Source organism: Prionailurus viverrinus, chromosome B2 (assembly GCF_022837055.1).
Source record: "Prionailurus viverrinus isolate Anna chromosome B2, UM_Priviv_1.0, whole genome shotgun sequence".
Taxonomy (NCBI): Eukaryota; Metazoa; Chordata; class Mammalia; order Carnivora; family Felidae; genus Prionailurus; species Prionailurus viverrinus.
In genome coordinates, this window is record NC_062565.1 from 37,956,896 (window position 1) to 37,975,489 (window position 18,594).

At 41.3% G+C, this 18,594-nt stretch overlaps 1 protein-coding gene across 5 annotated transcripts in view; it reads right to left on the reverse strand.

Annotated features, from left to right (window-relative positions):
- Positions 1-18,594, reverse strand: part of KIF6 (kinesin family member 6) — a 386,512-nt gene that overhangs the window by 190,115 nt on the left and 177,803 nt on the right. For all 5 annotated transcript variants that reach the window (XM_047860796.1, XM_047860795.1, XM_047860799.1 and 2 more), the window contains 3 exons: positions 17,745-17,850; positions 16,506-16,644; positions 11,699-11,914 (listed from right to left, as the gene is read on the reverse strand). In XM_047860796.1, coding sequence (XP_047716752.1) covers positions 11,699-11,914; positions 16,506-16,644; positions 17,745-17,850 — 461 coding nt within the window. The remainder of the gene's footprint in view (positions 1-11,698; positions 11,915-16,505; positions 16,645-17,744; positions 17,851-18,594) is intronic.

Sequence of the window (18,594 nt, forward strand, 5' to 3'; positions counted from 1 at the left end):
TATTTCTAATCTTTTCAATCCTGACTGTGGCTCATTTATCCAAGCTCTCATAATTTCTGACCTTGACTAGTACTACAGCATCCATTCTACCTTCCCCCCCCCAGGTCCCTGGTTACTCGGCACATTGCTTATCAGTGATCTTTCTTTACCAGAAATCCGACCATGTTACTCTCCTATTAAAAAGTTATAATGGCTCCTAATTGCTAGGAAAATTAAGTTCTAAATTAGGAAGCATGGCTTTTAGGCTTCTCATGAGTCTGGCCCTCTTCAGCTTTATTTCTTGGGAAATACTATCCAATCCACACAAATGCTGTAGTCCAGCCAAACCGAAGACTTGAAACATCACAAAAATTCCACGTTCCACATCTCCATGCTATTGCTTGAGAAGTTTCCTAGGTGCTCTGTCTTTTGCTTCCTTCATCTATTTATTTGGTCAGATGTAAATTTGATTACTCTTTGAAGATTCTGTTCAAGTACCACTTCTTGCATGCAAGTTTTCCTAAACCTACCCAGAAGGAGTTGACCATTCCCCATCCACGTCCCATGGCACTCTCTGTGCATGTCCACTATAGGTCCTCTTCTAGATCATAACTGCTTCAATAAGTACTGGGTCTCAGTCACCTAGCATAACAGTCAGTACATAGATTCAATTCAGTGCTTTTTAAATGAATTAATAAGAGTCACTGCTCCTGCAGCTAAGAATAGTCTTTCATGCTTCCCAGAGTCTCTCTAGTAGAATATCCTATATTTTCCACATCATCTAGAATAGCACAGTACTTCATGTGTTCTATAAAGCAAATAAACAATTGGTGAAAAAGTAATGTTTTATTGCCAAAGCCTGGGCAAGACTCTGCATGGATATGCGTGTGTGTGTGTTTGTGTGTGTGTGTGTGCGTGAGAGAGAGAGAGAGAATGCTTCTGTTCTTCCGTTGCCAGAGTGCAAGGGCATGTGTTCTTGACATCCCGAGTTGGAATGCAGAATATATTTCATCAAGAAAACAATGCTAAAAATAGTGATTCGATCACATAATTCCTATATTTATTCAGCTTTATGGGTCATATTACCAAAGAGTGACATTATGAGCTGTAAGTTACATAATTCAGCTAAGGTAAGCACTGCACTGGTATTTTGGACATCCTGGAAAACTTATCACCTGTGGTGGATACTATGATGTGCCATCCAGATAACCCTTCAAGGATAAAGGACTCCAAGAATAAAATATCTAGAAACAAATTTAACTAAGGAGGCAAAAGATTTATATGTAGAAAACTGAAGATATTCTGTGTTCATGGACTGAAAGAATCAGTATTGTTAAAATGTCCATACTACTCAAAGCAATCTACAGATTCAATGCAATTCCCATCAAAATTCCAATGGGTATGTTCAAAACAATACACAGATAGTCATAAGATTTGTATGGAACTGCATGCGTGCACACACATGCGCACACACGCACACATACACAGCCCGCAAATAGCCAAAGCAATCTTAAGAAAGGAAAACAAAACTGGAGGCACCGTGCTCCCTAATTTCACACTATATTACAAAGCTATAATTATTAAAATAATTGGCATTGGGGCGCCTGGGTGGCTCTGTCGGTTGAGCGTCCAACTTCAGCTCAGGTCACGATCTCGCGGTCGGTAAGTCCGAGCCCCGCGTCAGGCTCTGGGCTGATGGCTCAGAGCCTGGAGCCCACTTCCGATTGTGTGTCTCCCTCTCTCTCTGCCCCTCCCCCGTTCATGCTCTGTCTTTCTCTGTCTCAAAAATAAACATAAACATTAAAAAACAATTAAAAAAAAACAATTGGCATTGGCATAAAAACAGACACATAGATCAATGGAACAGAATAAAGATCCCAAAACTAAACTTACACATACATTGACAATTAATTTATGACAAAGGAGGGAAGAATATGCAATGGAGAAAGGGCAGTTTCTTCAACAAATGGTGCTGGGAAAACTGGACAGTCACATGCAATAGAATGAACTGGATCACTATCTTACAATGTACACAAAAACTAACTCAAAATGGATTAAAGATTTTAACATAAGACCTGAAATCATAAAACTCTTAGAAGAAAACAAAGGTGGTAAGAGTTTTTGAATCTGACACCAAAAGCAAAAATAAACATGTGGGACTACATCATACTGAAAGGTGTGATATAGTTTTTTATGTACAGTAAAAGAAACCATCGACAAAATGAAAAGGCAAACTACTGAATGGGAGAAGATATTTGCAAATCAAATATCTGACAAGGGGCTAATATCCAAAATATAAAGAACCCATACAACTTAAAAGCATAGCAAATCAAAGCAAAGCAAAAACCAAAAAACAACAAAAAAACCCCAACAATCTGATTTATAATGGGTAGAAGTAGGGCTCCTGGGTGGCTCAGTCGGTTAAGCATCCGACTTTGGCTCAGGTCATGATCTCGCAGGTTTGTGGGTTCGAGCCCCACGTCAGGCTCTGTGCTGACAGCTCAGGGCCTGCAGCCTGCTTTGGATTCTGTGTTTTCTTCTCTCTGCCCCTCCCCCACTCGAACTTTGTCTCTCTCTGTCTCTCAAAAAATAGATACATGTTAAAAAAATTTTTTTAAATAATGGGCAGAAGATCTGAATAGACATTTTTCTTTCTTTTTTTTTCAATATATGAAATTTATTTTCAAATTGGTTTCCATACAACATCCAGTGCTCATCCCAAAAGGTGCCCTCCTCACTACCCATCACCCACCCTCTCCTCCCTCCCACCCCCCATCAACCCTCAGTTTGTTCTTACTTTTTAAGAGTCTCTTATGCTTTGGCTCTCTCCCACTCTAACCTCTTTTTTTTCTTCCTTCCCCTCCCCCATGGGTCTCTCTTAAGTTTCTCAGGATCCACATAAGAGTGAAACCATATGGTATCTGTCTTTCTCTGTATGGCTTATTTCACGTAGCAGAACACTCTCCAGTTCCATCCACGTTGCTACAAAGGGCCATATTTCATTCTTTCTCATTGCCACGTAGTACTCCATTGTGTATATAAACCACAATTTCTTTATCCATTCATCAGTTGATGGACATTTAGGCTCTTTCCATAATTTGGCTATTGTTGAGAGTGCTGCTATAAACATTGGGGTACAAGTGCCCCTATGCATCAGTACTCCCGTATCCCTTGGGTAAATTCCTAGCAGTGCTATTGCTGGGTCATAGGGTAGGTCTATTTTTAATTTTTTGAGGAACCTCCACACTGTTTTCCAGAGTGGCTGCACCAATTTGCATTCCCACCAACAGTGCAAGAGGGTTCCCGTTTCTCCGCATCCTCTCCAGCATCTATAGTTTCCTGATTTGTTCATTTTGGCCACTCTGACTGGCGTGAGGTGATACCTGAGTGTGGTTTTGATTTGTATTTCCCTGATGAGGAGTGACGTTGAGGATCTTTTCATGTGCCTGTTGGCCATCCGGATGTCTTCTTTAGAGAACTGTCTATTCATGCTTTCTGCCCATTTCTTCACTGGGTTATTTGTTTTTCGGATGTGGAGTTTGGTGAGCTCTTTATAGATTTTGGATACTAGTCCTTTGTCCGATATGTCATTTGCAAATATCTTTTCCCATTCCATTGGTTGCCTTTTAGTTTTGTTGGTTGTTTCCTTTGCTGTGCAAAAGCTTTTTATCTTCATAAGGTCCCAGTAGTTCATTTTTGCTTTTAATTCCCTTGCCTTTGGGGATGTGTGAATAGACATTTTTCCAAGGAAGACACACAGAGGGCCAACAGGCACATGAAAAGACGCTTGACGTCTTTAATCATTAGGGAAATGCAAATCAAAAGCACAATGAGATATCCCCTTACATTTGTGAGAATAGCTATTAAAAAAAAAGACAAGAAGTAACAAGCGTTGGCAAGAATGTGGAGAAAGGGGACCCCTTGTGCACTGTTGGTGTCAATGTAAATTGGTGTAGCCACTGTGGAAAATAGTATAGAGGTTCCTCAAAAAACTAAAAATAGAACTACCATAGGGCCCAGCAATTCTACTTCCAGGTATTGATCAAAAGAAAAGGAAAACACTAACTTGAAAAGCATCCCCATGTTCATTGCAGCATCATTTACAATGCCAACATATGGAAATTACCTTGTGTCCATTGATTATGAATGGATAAAGAAAATGTGATACTTTTATAGATGTAGACACAGATACATAGACATAGACATAGACATAGATATAGATATAGATATAGATACAGATATAGATATAGATACAGATATAGATATAGATACAGATAATATTATTCAGTCATGAAAAAGAATTAAATCTTGCTAGTTGTGATAATATGGATGGGCTTCAAGGGCATTATGCTAAATGACATAATTCAGACAGAGAAAGACAAATACTGTAGGATTGCTCTTATATGTGGGATCTAAAAAAAAAAACCATAGATACAGAGAATAGATCGATGGTTACCAGAGGTGGGGGATTGGGGGTGACAAAAATAAAATTTAGGGTTAAAAAGAAGAATAAAGGACTTATTCCTCCAGCTGCTAAGAGTACATTAGCAGCAAGTCCTCAGTTATCAACCCTCTTTGGAATTTTCTCAGCTCAAGAAAACTGCCTCATTTAAAGCCATCCCTCTTTCAGGGGCAGGCCTGTATCCAACAATCGTCATGAAGGTAGAAAGGCCCTGTTCTGTTGCCTCAACTTGGGACAACTCTGACAGGCCTGCTCAGCTTCAGAGCCCCTTGAGGCCTCTGTCAGGACTGCGTCACAGCTCAGTCTCTCCCTCTGCTAAGTCCTGCACCCTTCCTCTCACTTCCACAACTGTTGGTTCCAAGGGCCCTCCCGAATAAACACCTGGCTGAGACTTTGCTTTCCAGGAAACCTAACCTACCCATATACGAGAGAATGAAACCTGAGCTCCAAATAATCAACTGAAAAATTAATTTTGAATGCAAAGTTTAATAAAATGAAAATTAATTACCTGTGTTCTGGCACAATCTTAATATTTGGGATCCTTTATCCTAAAGCCAAAAGAAAGGGTTCCCACGCCCAGAACTATCGCTAACTTTCTGTCACATGTAAGTATATCACTTTGGGCAACTGGTTTTCCATGATTGTTTGGTTAGTGTCCTCTACCAGACCTGAGTGCTGTGCCTTCTCCCAGCAAGTTTTGAAGGAGATTTGAGGATATCCCTCCTATTAGAAGAATCAATTTCTTGAGCAGACAATATCCCATCTACTTTATGAACATAACAGAATAAAAATATAGCCTTTCACCCTGAACTTCAGGGGAAAAAAATAGCATTATTTCAGAATAAGATTCTTCCTACAACGAGGTAGGGAAATGAGGTTGTTGGCCATAATTTTACCTGTCTTGTCTCCGTGATTCTGGAACAATACCCATTCATGCTGCTGAAAATAAAGACACAAGCAAACAATTCGACATAGGCAAACCTTTTATCCATTCAGGTTCATTCCACCTGGCTGTATCTTCTACCCTGTCCTCCTCACTGTCATCAGCAATCTTCTGCTTTTGTCATTTTTCACTGAGTACTTGGGTACCAGGGTCATGGTCTTCCTTTACACATCTAACTGAGCAATTTTTAATGTCCATAGGCAATAGGACACTGCCTCTTTGATACCTCTAGTTCTTTGAATCCACCCCATATTCAGAATCTGTGTTCCCCTTCCTGACCATACTGTTTCCCCAAAGAATATGGAATTGGTGATTGACTAGGCTACAGTTTTGGTGGAATCCTCAAGTATCCAGGCCCCTTTGTTCAGCATTCTCATTATGCTAAAAGACAGCTCTAGCTACCTACTTAGCTCCCTGACTAGATTAAAAATTCCTGAGATGCTCATAGATGATAACTTCTAAGATGGATGGATGGATGGATGGATGGATAGATAGATAGGTAGAGGCACATGGGAGCTCATGGGTGTCTGCTGAATCCAACAAATGTCAGAAGTTGAGTCCCATCCAGCGCCACAATGCCTTCCTTTAGAAAACACATTGGCTTCTACTTGTTTGTTCACTTCTTAGGTTTGAAGACCTTAGTGGTGGAATCATAAAGATTATCAGATAAAACAAATGGAAATGGGGGTAAGGCTTGATTTTAAACCTAAAGCAGAGTCTGTTCTCAACTTCTCTCTCTCCCCTTTCTCTTTTTTGAGCATCATTTATTCATTTCATCGAATCTATGGACCCTTCGAATAGGAGGGTTACAAAGATGCATTTCTCAGAGGTAGTGTTCGGAGTAGCCTCAATACTCTGCCCTGCGGAAGTGAGAATGGCCATGGAGCTACAGAGAAGGCAATGATCCATTTACTCACTGTCTCTTTAATTGAACTTATAGGGAAATGCAAGGATGAAAGCATGGTCAGTTCCATAAGAGAGGCTAAGATGGATCATGAGAGGTTTGAAAAGCAAGAGGTGAACATTTGTGCCTGAGGCTTACTACAAAGCAAGTTGGAGAGGATCTTAGGAAACCTAATCTCTATACTTTTTCTCTGGTTTTATGGGTGAGTTTTGCTCTATGGATTTCTCTTTGAGCTCTTCAACTTAATGGATGATTTGGGTATATTAAACCTTTGTAACAGTAGCTTTTGGTCCAGAGAGCAATCCTTTGAGCATGAGTAGAGCAAACTCAAGGAACAGACTCCAGGTTTGAAGCAGCATGCCAGAGAAGCACCGGCTGCCCTGTCCTCCTGTCGATGCCTGTACCTGCATTCTCAGTGCCAGAAGAACTGGGAAAACCAATAAGAGGGAGAAGAACCAGAGTTGTTTATGCCATGGAGAACTGCTGTAGGCTCCCTCTGTTATATCCCTTCATGCTTTTTGCCTCTTTGTTTCCATCACTCCGAACTCAGACTATTCTATTTCCTCAACCATTTACCATGTCCCCAGGCATCTCGTCTTCAAAACACTAAAGATTTTTTCCACAAATGCCTTCCCAGAGCACAACTATCACCATTCCCCCTCTGTTTTGTTGGTTCCCTGCAACCAGATGAAGAAAATTCCCCAGCTTGGTATTCAAGGGTTTTCGTAACATGGGTAAGAAATTAAATGTGAGAAATTAAAACAACATGAAAGCATATAAAGTTAAAAGGGGACGTTCCCATCTATTCCTCTACCCCCTCCCTCTGAAGCAGCCATCCCAACAACTTCCCACTCATTTTTCTAGCCTTGTTTCTTCGGACTTCCTGTACCTCTCCAGGGCCCTAGCTAAACAAGTACCCCTGCCAACTCTACATATTTTTACTTGCTTTCCTGTTCCCAAGCCTTTACTCATAATATTCTTTAAACCTGGAATGTAATAGAATGTTCTTCCCTCCATCTTTATCCAAATTCTACTGATCCTTTGAGACCTAACTTCTGTGTCACTTGTTTTGTAATGCTTTTCCCAATCTATTTGTAAAGGTCCCTGCCTTCTCCTTTGACTTCCCATAGTGTTTCTTCTAGCTCCTGCTATAGCACCTGTTATTTCATTCTCTGCTTTTTGGGTGCCAAGCCAGACTCCGCTATTTAAACGTGAGCTCCCAGAGGTAGAGACCATTTCTCAGTTTCCGCTGGTGCCCCCTATAACCTTGGACCTTCTGTGCACATAGTGGGGATTCAATAAATTCTCAGGAGTATGAGAAAAGAGCCTGGAGCCTCCAGGCTGTGGCTTTGGCTTTCAGTTCACCTTTTAAAATGCTGGTGACATCACCTGTGATGAGTGGGTTCTGTTAGCATCTCAGTTAAAGGATGTGGTGAGTCATCAGGGGCTTTTGGAACACTGGTTCCAGGTGACCCTCTGGAACACACAGTCAGAGCACGAAAAAAATAAACAACAACAAAAACAACAAACCCCCAAAACCAAACAAGAAAACCAAAGTATCAAACTCCTGCTATTTTAAAGAGAACCATATGACTCTTTTCAAAATGTGGGGCTGAACAATCCCTCTCATTACTTCAATGAAACCAAAACAGACATTTAACTTCCAAAAAAACAAGAAGCCCCAAAGCCCCTAACCTTCCTTCCTCTGCCTTGGCAGGCTGCTTGCACAATGACTGTGTAGGGCTCTCTAGTGAATCATGAGTTTGGTTTCATTTTCTTTTAGCTCAAGAAATTTGAAAGAAGTCATTTTCGGCATGAAGTGGGGGTGAAAGGAACAAGGGGGAAGGTCATCAGAGGGGAGACAATGGTCTCCAATTGGAGGATGTCAAATCTACTTGCTTTCTGCATTAAAAGCAGTCCAAAGGATGGTTAATAGAAATTGACCATACCTACATAGGGCAGAAATCCTTCCGAAACCACATGCTTATTAATTTTTTGTATTTGGCTTAGTTTACACAAGTTCTTGTATAAAATAATGCAATAATAAAAGCCTAATCAGCTCCTAGGATCTTAAATATTATAACAAACTATCCCATTACCTGTTGCTGTGCAGCATGGATTCATCCACAGCAATTTTCATCCTATCTGTAGTTTTGCCAAAAAAATAAAATCAATCTCCCATCAGTCCCTCTTCCAAATGGTTAGATCATTATCAATCCATTTGTGAACCTACTCCTATTTAAAGTTATTGCTAGAGCTATATCCAATGACAGTTAAAACAACTCAAAAACTCTTTAAACTATAAGGCTTTTCTCCAAAACTCTTTTACCTCATTTGTACTTGGACTTTACAAACAATTTCCATTATTTTTCAGTGATTTTCTATTCAAGCAAACTTAATTCATTCTCCAAACAAAACTAGTCTGTCTTGATAGTAGTATCAAGGGAAGAGAAGGGTTACTGAAAAAGTTGACTATAATTATGAGTTAGGAGAGAGATTATGAGATGCTGTGGGGAAGAAGAACTATGAGAAGGGAGATGGTGTGGGCAAGAGAAAATAGAAACAGAAAAGGTCTGGCACACTGCGAGGGTGGGGCAGTGATATCTGAGGCCATTTCTGCACAGGCCAGTGCAGAAACAGGCAGAAACAGAAAAGGTCTGGCACACTGCGAGGGTGGGGCAGTGATATCTGAGGCCATTTCTGCACATTATTGGTGTGTGTCTTTGGAGAAGGCCAGTGAACAGTCCATAAGCATGGAGTTCTAACATTCGTACTGACCATGACCTTCCATGTCAGCAGAGATGCCAAGCTCTGTTCTCTACAACCAACAATGCCAACTGTGGCACGGCCAGGGGGAGCACTGTTCCTTACCTCCATGAAGAGCCTCACAAGCCACCCACAGACCTGGGGGCCATCTTCACCATTACCTGCTACCTCCATTAGTCACCAAGCCCTGCCTACTCTCCCTCCTAAATGCTTCTGATTCCCTCATCTCTCTCTCATTATTTCCATCCTCTGGCCTAGACTACTATACCATAATGGCCTTCTAATTAGTCATGCAATCTGTTCTGCACAGGATACTCAATCTGTCTTTCTAGCTTTTCAACTCCCCACATCCCAACCATCCTGACCTTTTCACTTTCCAAAATGCTCCTTTCCACCACAAAGGCCCTGAAAGCTATTTAAATAATTCCTTTTGCCTGCGATATTCCTTCCAGCCACACTCCCACCCAATGCCCCCTGTTGGATCTTTCTGATCTTAACTTGAGGCAGGGTTCCCTGGTATGTGCGCCATCAGTAATACAGAGGTGCACTTTTATAATTGTTCAAAGCTCTCCTCTCTGTCAGTTTCTAAGTGCTCTGAGATCAGAGGTTGGGTTTGTCCTTGCATGTTCTTGCATAATATGGGGCTAAAACAAGAACCTATAGAATAAGGATTAGATGAGTTAATTCAAGCAGACAACTGTGAAGAGTACCTGACATATATATAGGGCTGTGTATGCTATAGTCATAATAGTAATAATTGTCACAATACCTAGAACAAAGTGTGTAGTCAATAAATATACGTTGAATGCATAAAGGAAATGAATAAATTGATGGATGAACTAATGAAGTCACCAATGCAGAGGTCCTCCTTTTTTTTGAACCAGCTGTTACCAATAGCAGAGTATAGGAATGCTGTATGGAAAACATTCACAGAGAGGAATAACTGCTTTCTTTGCCTCCTGCCATTTACCATGGTAAATGGTAAAAATAGCATTTTTGATTTCCTTTGATTTTTAATTTATTCTACTATGTTGTTAAATAAATACTCAAAGCAAGGAGATTTAGAATTAAGAGACAAAGGGATATAATATCACAAAGTATATTTCCAGGCTTCTTGATCTTGTCTTTATTAAATAAAATGTGTCCTTCTTAGTGAGTGCCATACTCTCATTATTAACAAGCTAAATCCTTTAGAAAACCATGCATATCAGGTCGCCCATCCCAACAAACATTTATACAGAGATTTTCTTGGTTTTTTTTTTCTATTTTTTTTTAATGTTTATTTTTTGAGAGAGAGACAGAGAGACAGCACAAGCAGGGTATGGGCAGAGAGAGAGGGGGACACAGAATCCGAAATACACTCCAGGCTCTGAGCTGTCAGCACAGAGCCCAACGGGGGGCTCGAACTCACAAACTGTGAGATCATGACCTGAGCCGAAGTCATATGCTTGACTGACTGAGCCACCCAGGCACTCCTATAGAGAGATTTTCAAACTATATTGCCAAAAGGGGAAGCTTTTCACCCCTTTTTTCTGGTATGTTCCATGTTTCAGATTTCTCAATGTTTTCAAGAGAAAGACATCAATCACATGCCTCTAGCATGGTTTTGTAGTTGTAGAATTGACATACCAATCATGGGCACCTGGGTGGCTCAGTCAGTTAAGTGTCTGACTTCGGCTGAGGTCATGATCTCATGGTTTGTGGGTTTGAGCCTCGCATCGGGCTCTGTGCTGACAGTTTGGACCTGGAGCCTGCTTCGGAATCTGTGTCTCCCTCTGCCCGTGCCCCACCATCCACCCCCACCACTTGTGCTCTGTCTCTCTCTCTCTCAAAAATAAATAAACATTAAAAAATATTTTTAAAGAAAGCCTGACATACCAATCAAAAACTACAAGTTGGGAGAAGTGCCTCCTTGTCAATCCAACTGTGCGAAATCCTATCTGACAAAGTTTTGTTTGTTTATTGTCCATTAAGGCAGACTGTAATAATATTGTTAAATTATTTTGCTACAAAGAGCTTATTCAGATTTAGAAACAAATACTGTGTCATCACATTGGCAATGAAACATCTGTCCTTATTCTTTCCCTCCTGTGGAGGAAAGGTTGTGCTCCTTTCTCTAATGTTAACTTTTCTCCTGTTGCCTTGGACCCATCTATTTCTGCCTCTGAACTCTGTGATAATTCATACTTCGTATTTTAAGTTCAGTCATCAATTTTGGAAACTAGTATTTAATTTAAGAGTTGTGATAGTTATAAAAAGTAATTCTAACAAATAAGTTGTCATTTCTTCACCTTTGCATATTTAAAACTAAAAAATGGTATGCTGAATTCCATTATGGAGAATGAGGAATGCCAGGATTGTTTTTTGTTTTTTGTTTTCCTTTTGAGGATAAACTTAACCTGGGAATTTTTGTTATTGCTGCTGAAGCTGCTGCTGGTACAACTTTAAAACCTCTAGAAATATTAGTGATAATAACAGCAATTGAATTACAATGATGAAGAACAGCATGATAAAATTATAACCGTTTCCATGTTTATTTTTTCTACAGACATATAATTTATGATAGCCTATGTTTTCTCATTTAAGCCTAGGTTCTCTGTATTTAACATAATTTAATTTATATTTATAAATAAATATAACTGACCTGTTTTTCTGTGGAGCAAACTGGATCTGTACCCAAATGTGTTGACGTCCTGGACCTGTGTGGGAGCTGAGGATGGCAAAGTCCTCAGACCTTCTGGGTTCCCAGGTGGAAAAGGTGAACTCTGTGAGTGTCCACATTCACTTCTATCCATGCCAGATGAGTGGAGAGCATCCTGAGCTTTCTTCTTTTCCTTCTTTAGCATATTGACCAGAATATCTGAAACTTGATTAAGGATTTAGTGACTCATGCTAAGTTGCAATGATCAAAACACTGTTTCTGGGACACCTGGGTGGCTCAGTCGGTTAAGCATCCAACTTTGGCTCAGGTCGTGATCTCACCACTTGTGGGTCTGAACCCTATGTAGGGGTTCTGTGCTGACAACTCAGAGCCTGGAAACTACTTCGGATTTTGTGTCTCCCTCTCTCTCTCTGCCCCTCCCCCTCTCACCCTCTCTTTCTCTCTCACTCTCTCTCTCAAATATAAATAAACACTAAAAGAAACCACTAATGTCTCAATTGAGGTTAATATTCCAAATAATACTTGCTATTTTTCACATGGTAAAGAGACCACTAAAGGAAGACTTCAACTTCCTGAAGTCATTTATCCAGTTACAGACAGTTTAGGAAGTTAGTCAATATGGCATCATTATATGAAAAATTAGCAATCCCAAGGTGTTTAAAATATAAAGACTTAAAATTTTTATGAAAGGGTTTATAAGAAATGAACACTTAGTAGGAGCAGGCAGTGGAGCTATGCATGTATCTGTGAGTAAGTAAGACCTGAATCCAGGAAACTGCTCAGGAGGCAGCAGGAGCAGAGAGGGAGAACACCAGAGTCCGCCCAGCAGGCAGACCAGCCAAATCGGTTCTGGTGGCCAGAGCACCCCCACATTCAACACATGTTTGCATAGCATAGATTCAAATGGGACTTGAAGTCACTTAAAAAAATCCCTAAATCTTGGTCCCAAATGCAACTGAAAAGAGATGAATTCTTATTACAGATACATTACTTTAAAATGCCCCTCTTGCAGGCCATTTCAATATACTAGGTGTACTGATGATAACATCACTGCATTCCACCCCACTTTGCTGTTCTTTCGGGCTCAAGATGCTGAGAACTCTGAAGAATCTCGGCCACCACTTGAGAACCTCAGAACTCCGCCATCCCCAGAGATGGCTTCACTAAAATAGGAGTGAGGAAATATGGACGTGGTGGGGAGAGAAGACTGCTGCTCAGATGCCTGCTCAGACTCCATTTTCCTCCTCAGCTTTGACTCCAACTTCTTGGGAGATTTCTGGAAGTGCAATCACTTTTTCTCTCACAGTCCTTGATATGGCTTCTTCTTTGCCTCAAAAAACCATGTCCTTACCAGAGGTGGTATCTGGGCCTTGTCCTAGCAGAGAAGAACAGGGATCTGCCCACATCTTCCACTCCTTCTCATACGGAATTGATTACCAAGAGCATCAGGGGCTTCCACTGGTTCACACGCTGCAGTGGCAACATCCAGTCACTCACTCATTCAATGGTATTCAGTGGAGTTGTACTATGTGCCAAGCACTGTTCTAGGCACAGGGATGGAACAATGGAAGGGTATATTGGCTTCTTGCTCTCACAAAGCAGATGTCCTACTGGGGAAAGACAGATTTCATGCACATGAACCAAACATTACAGAATGAAAGGGCTGGATAACTAATTTTAAAAAGGTCAAGAGGGCTGCCAGGTGGCTCAGTTGGTTAAGTGACCAACCCTTGATTTCAGCTCAGGTCACGACCTCATGGTTTGTGGGATGGAGCCCCTGCATTGGGCTTTGGGCTGACAGTGTGCAGCCTGCTTGGGATTCTCTCTCCCTCTCTCTCTGCCCCTCCTCCACTCATGCTTGCTCTCTCTCTCTCTCTCTCTCTCAAAATAAATAAACATTAAAAAAAATAACAGGTCAAGAATGACTGAGTGGCTACTCTACATTGGGTGCTCACAAAGGACTTCTCTAATGACATTTAGGCTGAGATCTGAATGACAGGAAGCAGTGGCTGGAGGAAGAGTATCTCAGCAGAGTTACTGGCTAGTGCTAAAACCCTAAGAAGAAGTGCCTTGGCAGTTTTACCACCCAATGGACATTTGGCCGTGTCTGGAAGCAATGTTGGTTGTCATACTGCAGTGGGGGGCAGGTGCTGTTTCCGAAGCCTAGTGGGTAGAGGCCAGAGAGGCTTCTAAACATCCTACGATGCACAGAGCAGCCCCCACAACAGGGAATTTATACAGCCCAAAGTGTCCATAGTGCCAAGGACGAGAAACTTGGTGTTAGAACAACAAGAAGGACACTATGACCAAAGCCTAACATATTTGGGATAGAGACATAGTACGTGAAATCAGGGGCTTGGCAGACACACAATCACGTAGGGCCCTGTGATCCAGAGTAAGGAGTTGAGGTTCATTCTAAGTATAGCAGGCCCTGGAAGAATTTAAGCAGAGACAGACAGTGTTCTGAGGTACATTTCATAAAGATCAGAGTACGGATTTATCTTCTTGGCTGCCTTCCTTCTTCCCCACCTTTCCTTTGTCTTCTTCCCCTGCCCATTCTGTTGAACTTGAGCCTTCCTTGTGCGAGGTACTAAATGACATGCTGTTTGTTACATGTTTAGTGAAGGGCAGCCTGAACTTTATTCATACTGATAATGTCACTGAAATGACCATTTTCTCTCCCTTTCCAAGAAGAATGCTCAGTGTCATTCACTGTCATTTTGGTTGCATTACTGTCTTTTGCTTAGCTCAAGTATTACCACCTGTTTTTCCTACAGACCAGGTCTTTCTCATTCCTCCTGTCAGTCTTCACCTTGGTGGTTCTACAGACAGGATATGAAAATATCCTCCAACCTGGCTACGAGAAGATTTGAAATTTCAGCAGCCTTTCTTGGTGATTAGCCGTTTGATAAGTATAAGCTTTGTGATGAGTAAATCTGAGCTGCTGTTTTTCCTTCTGAATTTGCCCACCGTGTACAGAGTCCCACCTCCCACCATGTAACACCACAGTGCTCAAAGCACCTGCTAGTCACTCACCTTACCGGCTTTGGCCACCACTGTGAGGTTGGCAGGGCAGGCTTCACGGTCCTACTACTGAGGGGTAGGAAAGAGTTTTGCTGAATAGCTGTAGAGCGAATGCATGAAGAGAGAGGATGTCAATCCAGGTGTGAACTTCAGGTTCACCGATCTTTTCACCATGGCTCCTACACGCCAACACTCTGAATATGAGTCTCACAAGGAGGAGACCCTGCTCAGGTTGTTCTTGGTCAACAAAGACCGAGGGCAGCCCCACACGAGCAGTGGTACCTGGATTTGGCAGTCAGTCAGGGAGATGAGGTAAGTCTCTCTGTCACTCTCTTGTCTAAGTAAACATACATGTGTAAGCCCAGACTGTTCCCTGGCTGTCCCTGGCTCACCCCTCCTATGGGCACACACATTCAGAAGCCCAGAGGGGGATTAAGAATTGGTCGGAGTGTTTAGCGGGAGCAGATCCCAAAGACAATCAAAGCTAGGAAAAGAAGCAGAGCTCAGACTGGGACTGGGGCTGAGGCTGAGTCCTGGGCTGGGAGCATCCCTGGAGATGGACAGGGTAAGAGGGAAGAAAAGGAATGCAGGGTGAGACTGTGGGCAGCGCTCACAGACAAGGCCTCGTGTAGCAGAGTAATACATGGCTGACCCTACTGATGCTGGCTGGCTGATAAAGGAGCTAAAACTCACTTGGATCAGGCATACGGGGTCTGCTAATACTCGGCTCAAAGTAGAGACTGAGGTCAATCAGGCAGTGTGCCTACCTTGTATGTGGTCTGCTTTTACCTCTTTATTAGTGGATGTCCTTCATGTATGTTCTTTTCACGCATTTTTCACATTGACTGAAGCTAAAAGACCCGTTGGTGCTTTTTAAAAACGAACAAACAAAAACACCTGTCTGTAAGAACTGACCAAAATAACTTCTTATGCATGTTTCAAGTCTGCAAATGTACCGACAATGTCAAATCTTGTACGAGAAGCTTGAAAGATAAGACAAGAAACAATACCAAAGAAATGCTGCGGAGACCTGAGGTCTAACCCACCCAACAGGGGCTCTTCAGAGGTAACCACCCACCCAGTCCCACTGTAGGCATCTCCCTGCTCTCAGACCCCAAACACACTGCCTCCTAGAGCCAAAAAGGTTTCTATCTTGAACACTCTTCACTCACTTCCAAATTTGGGAACATCTGTAAGTAGAACCCGAAGCAGTAGATCTGGCTTTTAAATAAAAAGTTACATTTAAATCAATCTCTGCTCTTCATAAGCTAAATACCATTTGTCAGTTTTCAGCCACCATTTGAGTTTCGCCCACACACCAGCCACAAATTCTGGGCCATGGTGAGGCTGTGGTCAGCCCAGCATCCGGTCAGTTAGCTAAAGATAACCCACTAACTTTTTGGCTCAGAACTGTAACAAAAAGAACACAGCAGACTAGTCCAAAAATATATATTTTCTACAAAATTTAATGTTAAGAGATGGTGTGAAAAAGACCACACTTTTCAATAAACTGAAATATTCCCCCATAATGTAAATGTATCTGGGTAAAAACAAAGTAATTTTTTTTTCTTTTATAACAACTCTGTTTTTCACTAGCCACTACATTTTGTTTGCGGAAGGGACCTCTTCTAAATGAAAAGAAGCAGTGTGAACCGGAAGCAGGGCAGGGACCTAGGTGATGTGGCCAGGGGAAGACATGGAATTGTGCTCACTTCCTCTTTTAAGCCAGTAGAGGGTAAGTTCCTAATCACTTCAGAAAGGATACTGATTTCATTATCCCTCTGCTGTAGAAGGTCTCGTAGCTTTTTATATTCTTCCTCTTTCAATGGTTCTTGGCAGTCTTGATCTTTGATTTCCGAAGAGACTGTGGTTTTTCCATGGATCTTCTTGTCATTCAATAGTTTCTGTAAGACGAAATAAGAGCTTAGAGTCCGTATCTCTTTTCTTTTTTTTTTTTTTTTTAAACTTCTATTCAGTTTTGAGACACAGAGAGAGACAGAGCGTGAGTGGGAAAGGGGCAGAAAGAGAGGGAGACACAGAATCTGAAGCAGGCTCCAGGCTCTGAGCTGCCAGCACAGAGCCTGACATGGGGACCGAACCCATACAGTGAGGTCATGACCTGAGCCAAAGTCGGCCGCTCAAATGACTGAGCCCCCCAAGCATCCTGTCTTTTCCAAATTTCTTAGTTTCTTGGACTCTTCTCCCCTTTGACAATTCTTTGCACAAATCAGGCATGAATGTCCTTTCTTGCCTCCTTGTCTCTGCCAATGCAGCTGCCTTAGCTCCATGTGTCTTCTCCTTCTCCCTGCCTCTCTCCCCTCCCCTTCATCTTCTCTGCTATCATCTCTCTCCTTCCCTAAACTTGGAAATTCTTACTCAAACATTATCTCCTCTTGAACTTCTTTCTCCTTCTCCTTAACCCCATACCATTTGATTTACATTTTAAACAATAGCACTTATGATGGTTATAATTATTCTTTCCATAGATGTCCTCTTCGTGACCTTTCTTATTCAATTTTGCTTTCCCGGGGCTTGGCCCATAGAAGACTCACAACAAATGCTTATCATCATAGTGAAGAATGCCAAATCACAAGTGAGGTAGAAATAAAGGTTAATGATATTCCCACTGTGTCATCATGAAAGGGTAAAACACAAGGCAGAGAAAAACTGAGGGTTTATATGGATAAATCTAATCTGCTGGGGAAAATGCAGGACACAACTTTCTTGATGTATCTTGAAAAGAAATGGTTCTTGAACATGGAATTATTCTGTGTACAAGGTAGAGATTCCTGGAAAAATAACTACAAGTTATTCACTGGCAGGCAAGATATGACCTCTGAAGAAGTTCAGTAAGCCCAGCTTTGTTTGAAGATCATGCCATTCAGGACATGAGAAGCTGGATCTTAACCTTTTCAGGGTTGTAAGAGTTGGTCAACTAGCAAACTGTATTGCAGTTTCAACATGGCAGACAATGGCTTCTACTAGAGGAAATGTTTAAATTTACCTTTAAATAATGGAAACAGTGATGAATTTTACGCATATCAGTGCCAACCTCTAGTCTACTCTCCGGATCTTGGTCTTCCAAAAAGGAGGTTATTAGTTTTTCCAGCCTAAAAATACATAATGTATGAGAAGCAACTATGAGCTAGAAACTTTAGAAATTTTAATGGTATTACTTGGTTGGTTAACATTTGAAGTACAGGATACTGTTCCCATTTCTTTATGAAAATATAGTTATCTGATTTAACTATAAAATTTAAGGGGAAAGAAACATATTGACAAAGTGAAATCTGAAATGATGCAACTATTTGACTGATTTCCAGTAAGTTTTCATACACGGCTTTCAATTTGAGTCATTTGATTTCTACAAAACATGCCCTCTGGCCAAGCTGAATTTCCATGCCTCTATGCCTAGCTATCACATTGCCAGAGAAAGTAATACAAAAGTTTTCTTTTTATTAGTTTCATTAAAGATTAATGCACTCCACCTCAGCTGGGTCCTCAGTGATGCTCCACAACCCTGTTAACCCTCCCTGGTTGACTTATTTTTTTAAAAAGCTTTTATTTAAATTCAAGTTAATTAACCTACAGTGTAATACTAGTGACAGGTGTACAATGTAGTGATTCCTTACTTCCATATACCACCCGGTGCTTAAAAAAATGGGCAGAAGACATGAATAGACATTTTTCCAAAGAAGACATACAGATGGCCAACAGACACACGAAAACATGCTCACCATCACTGATCATCAGGAAAATACAAATCAAAACTACAGTGAGATATTATCTCACAACCATCAGAATGGCTAAAATCCACAACACAAGAAACAACAGATGTTGGCAAGGATGCAGTG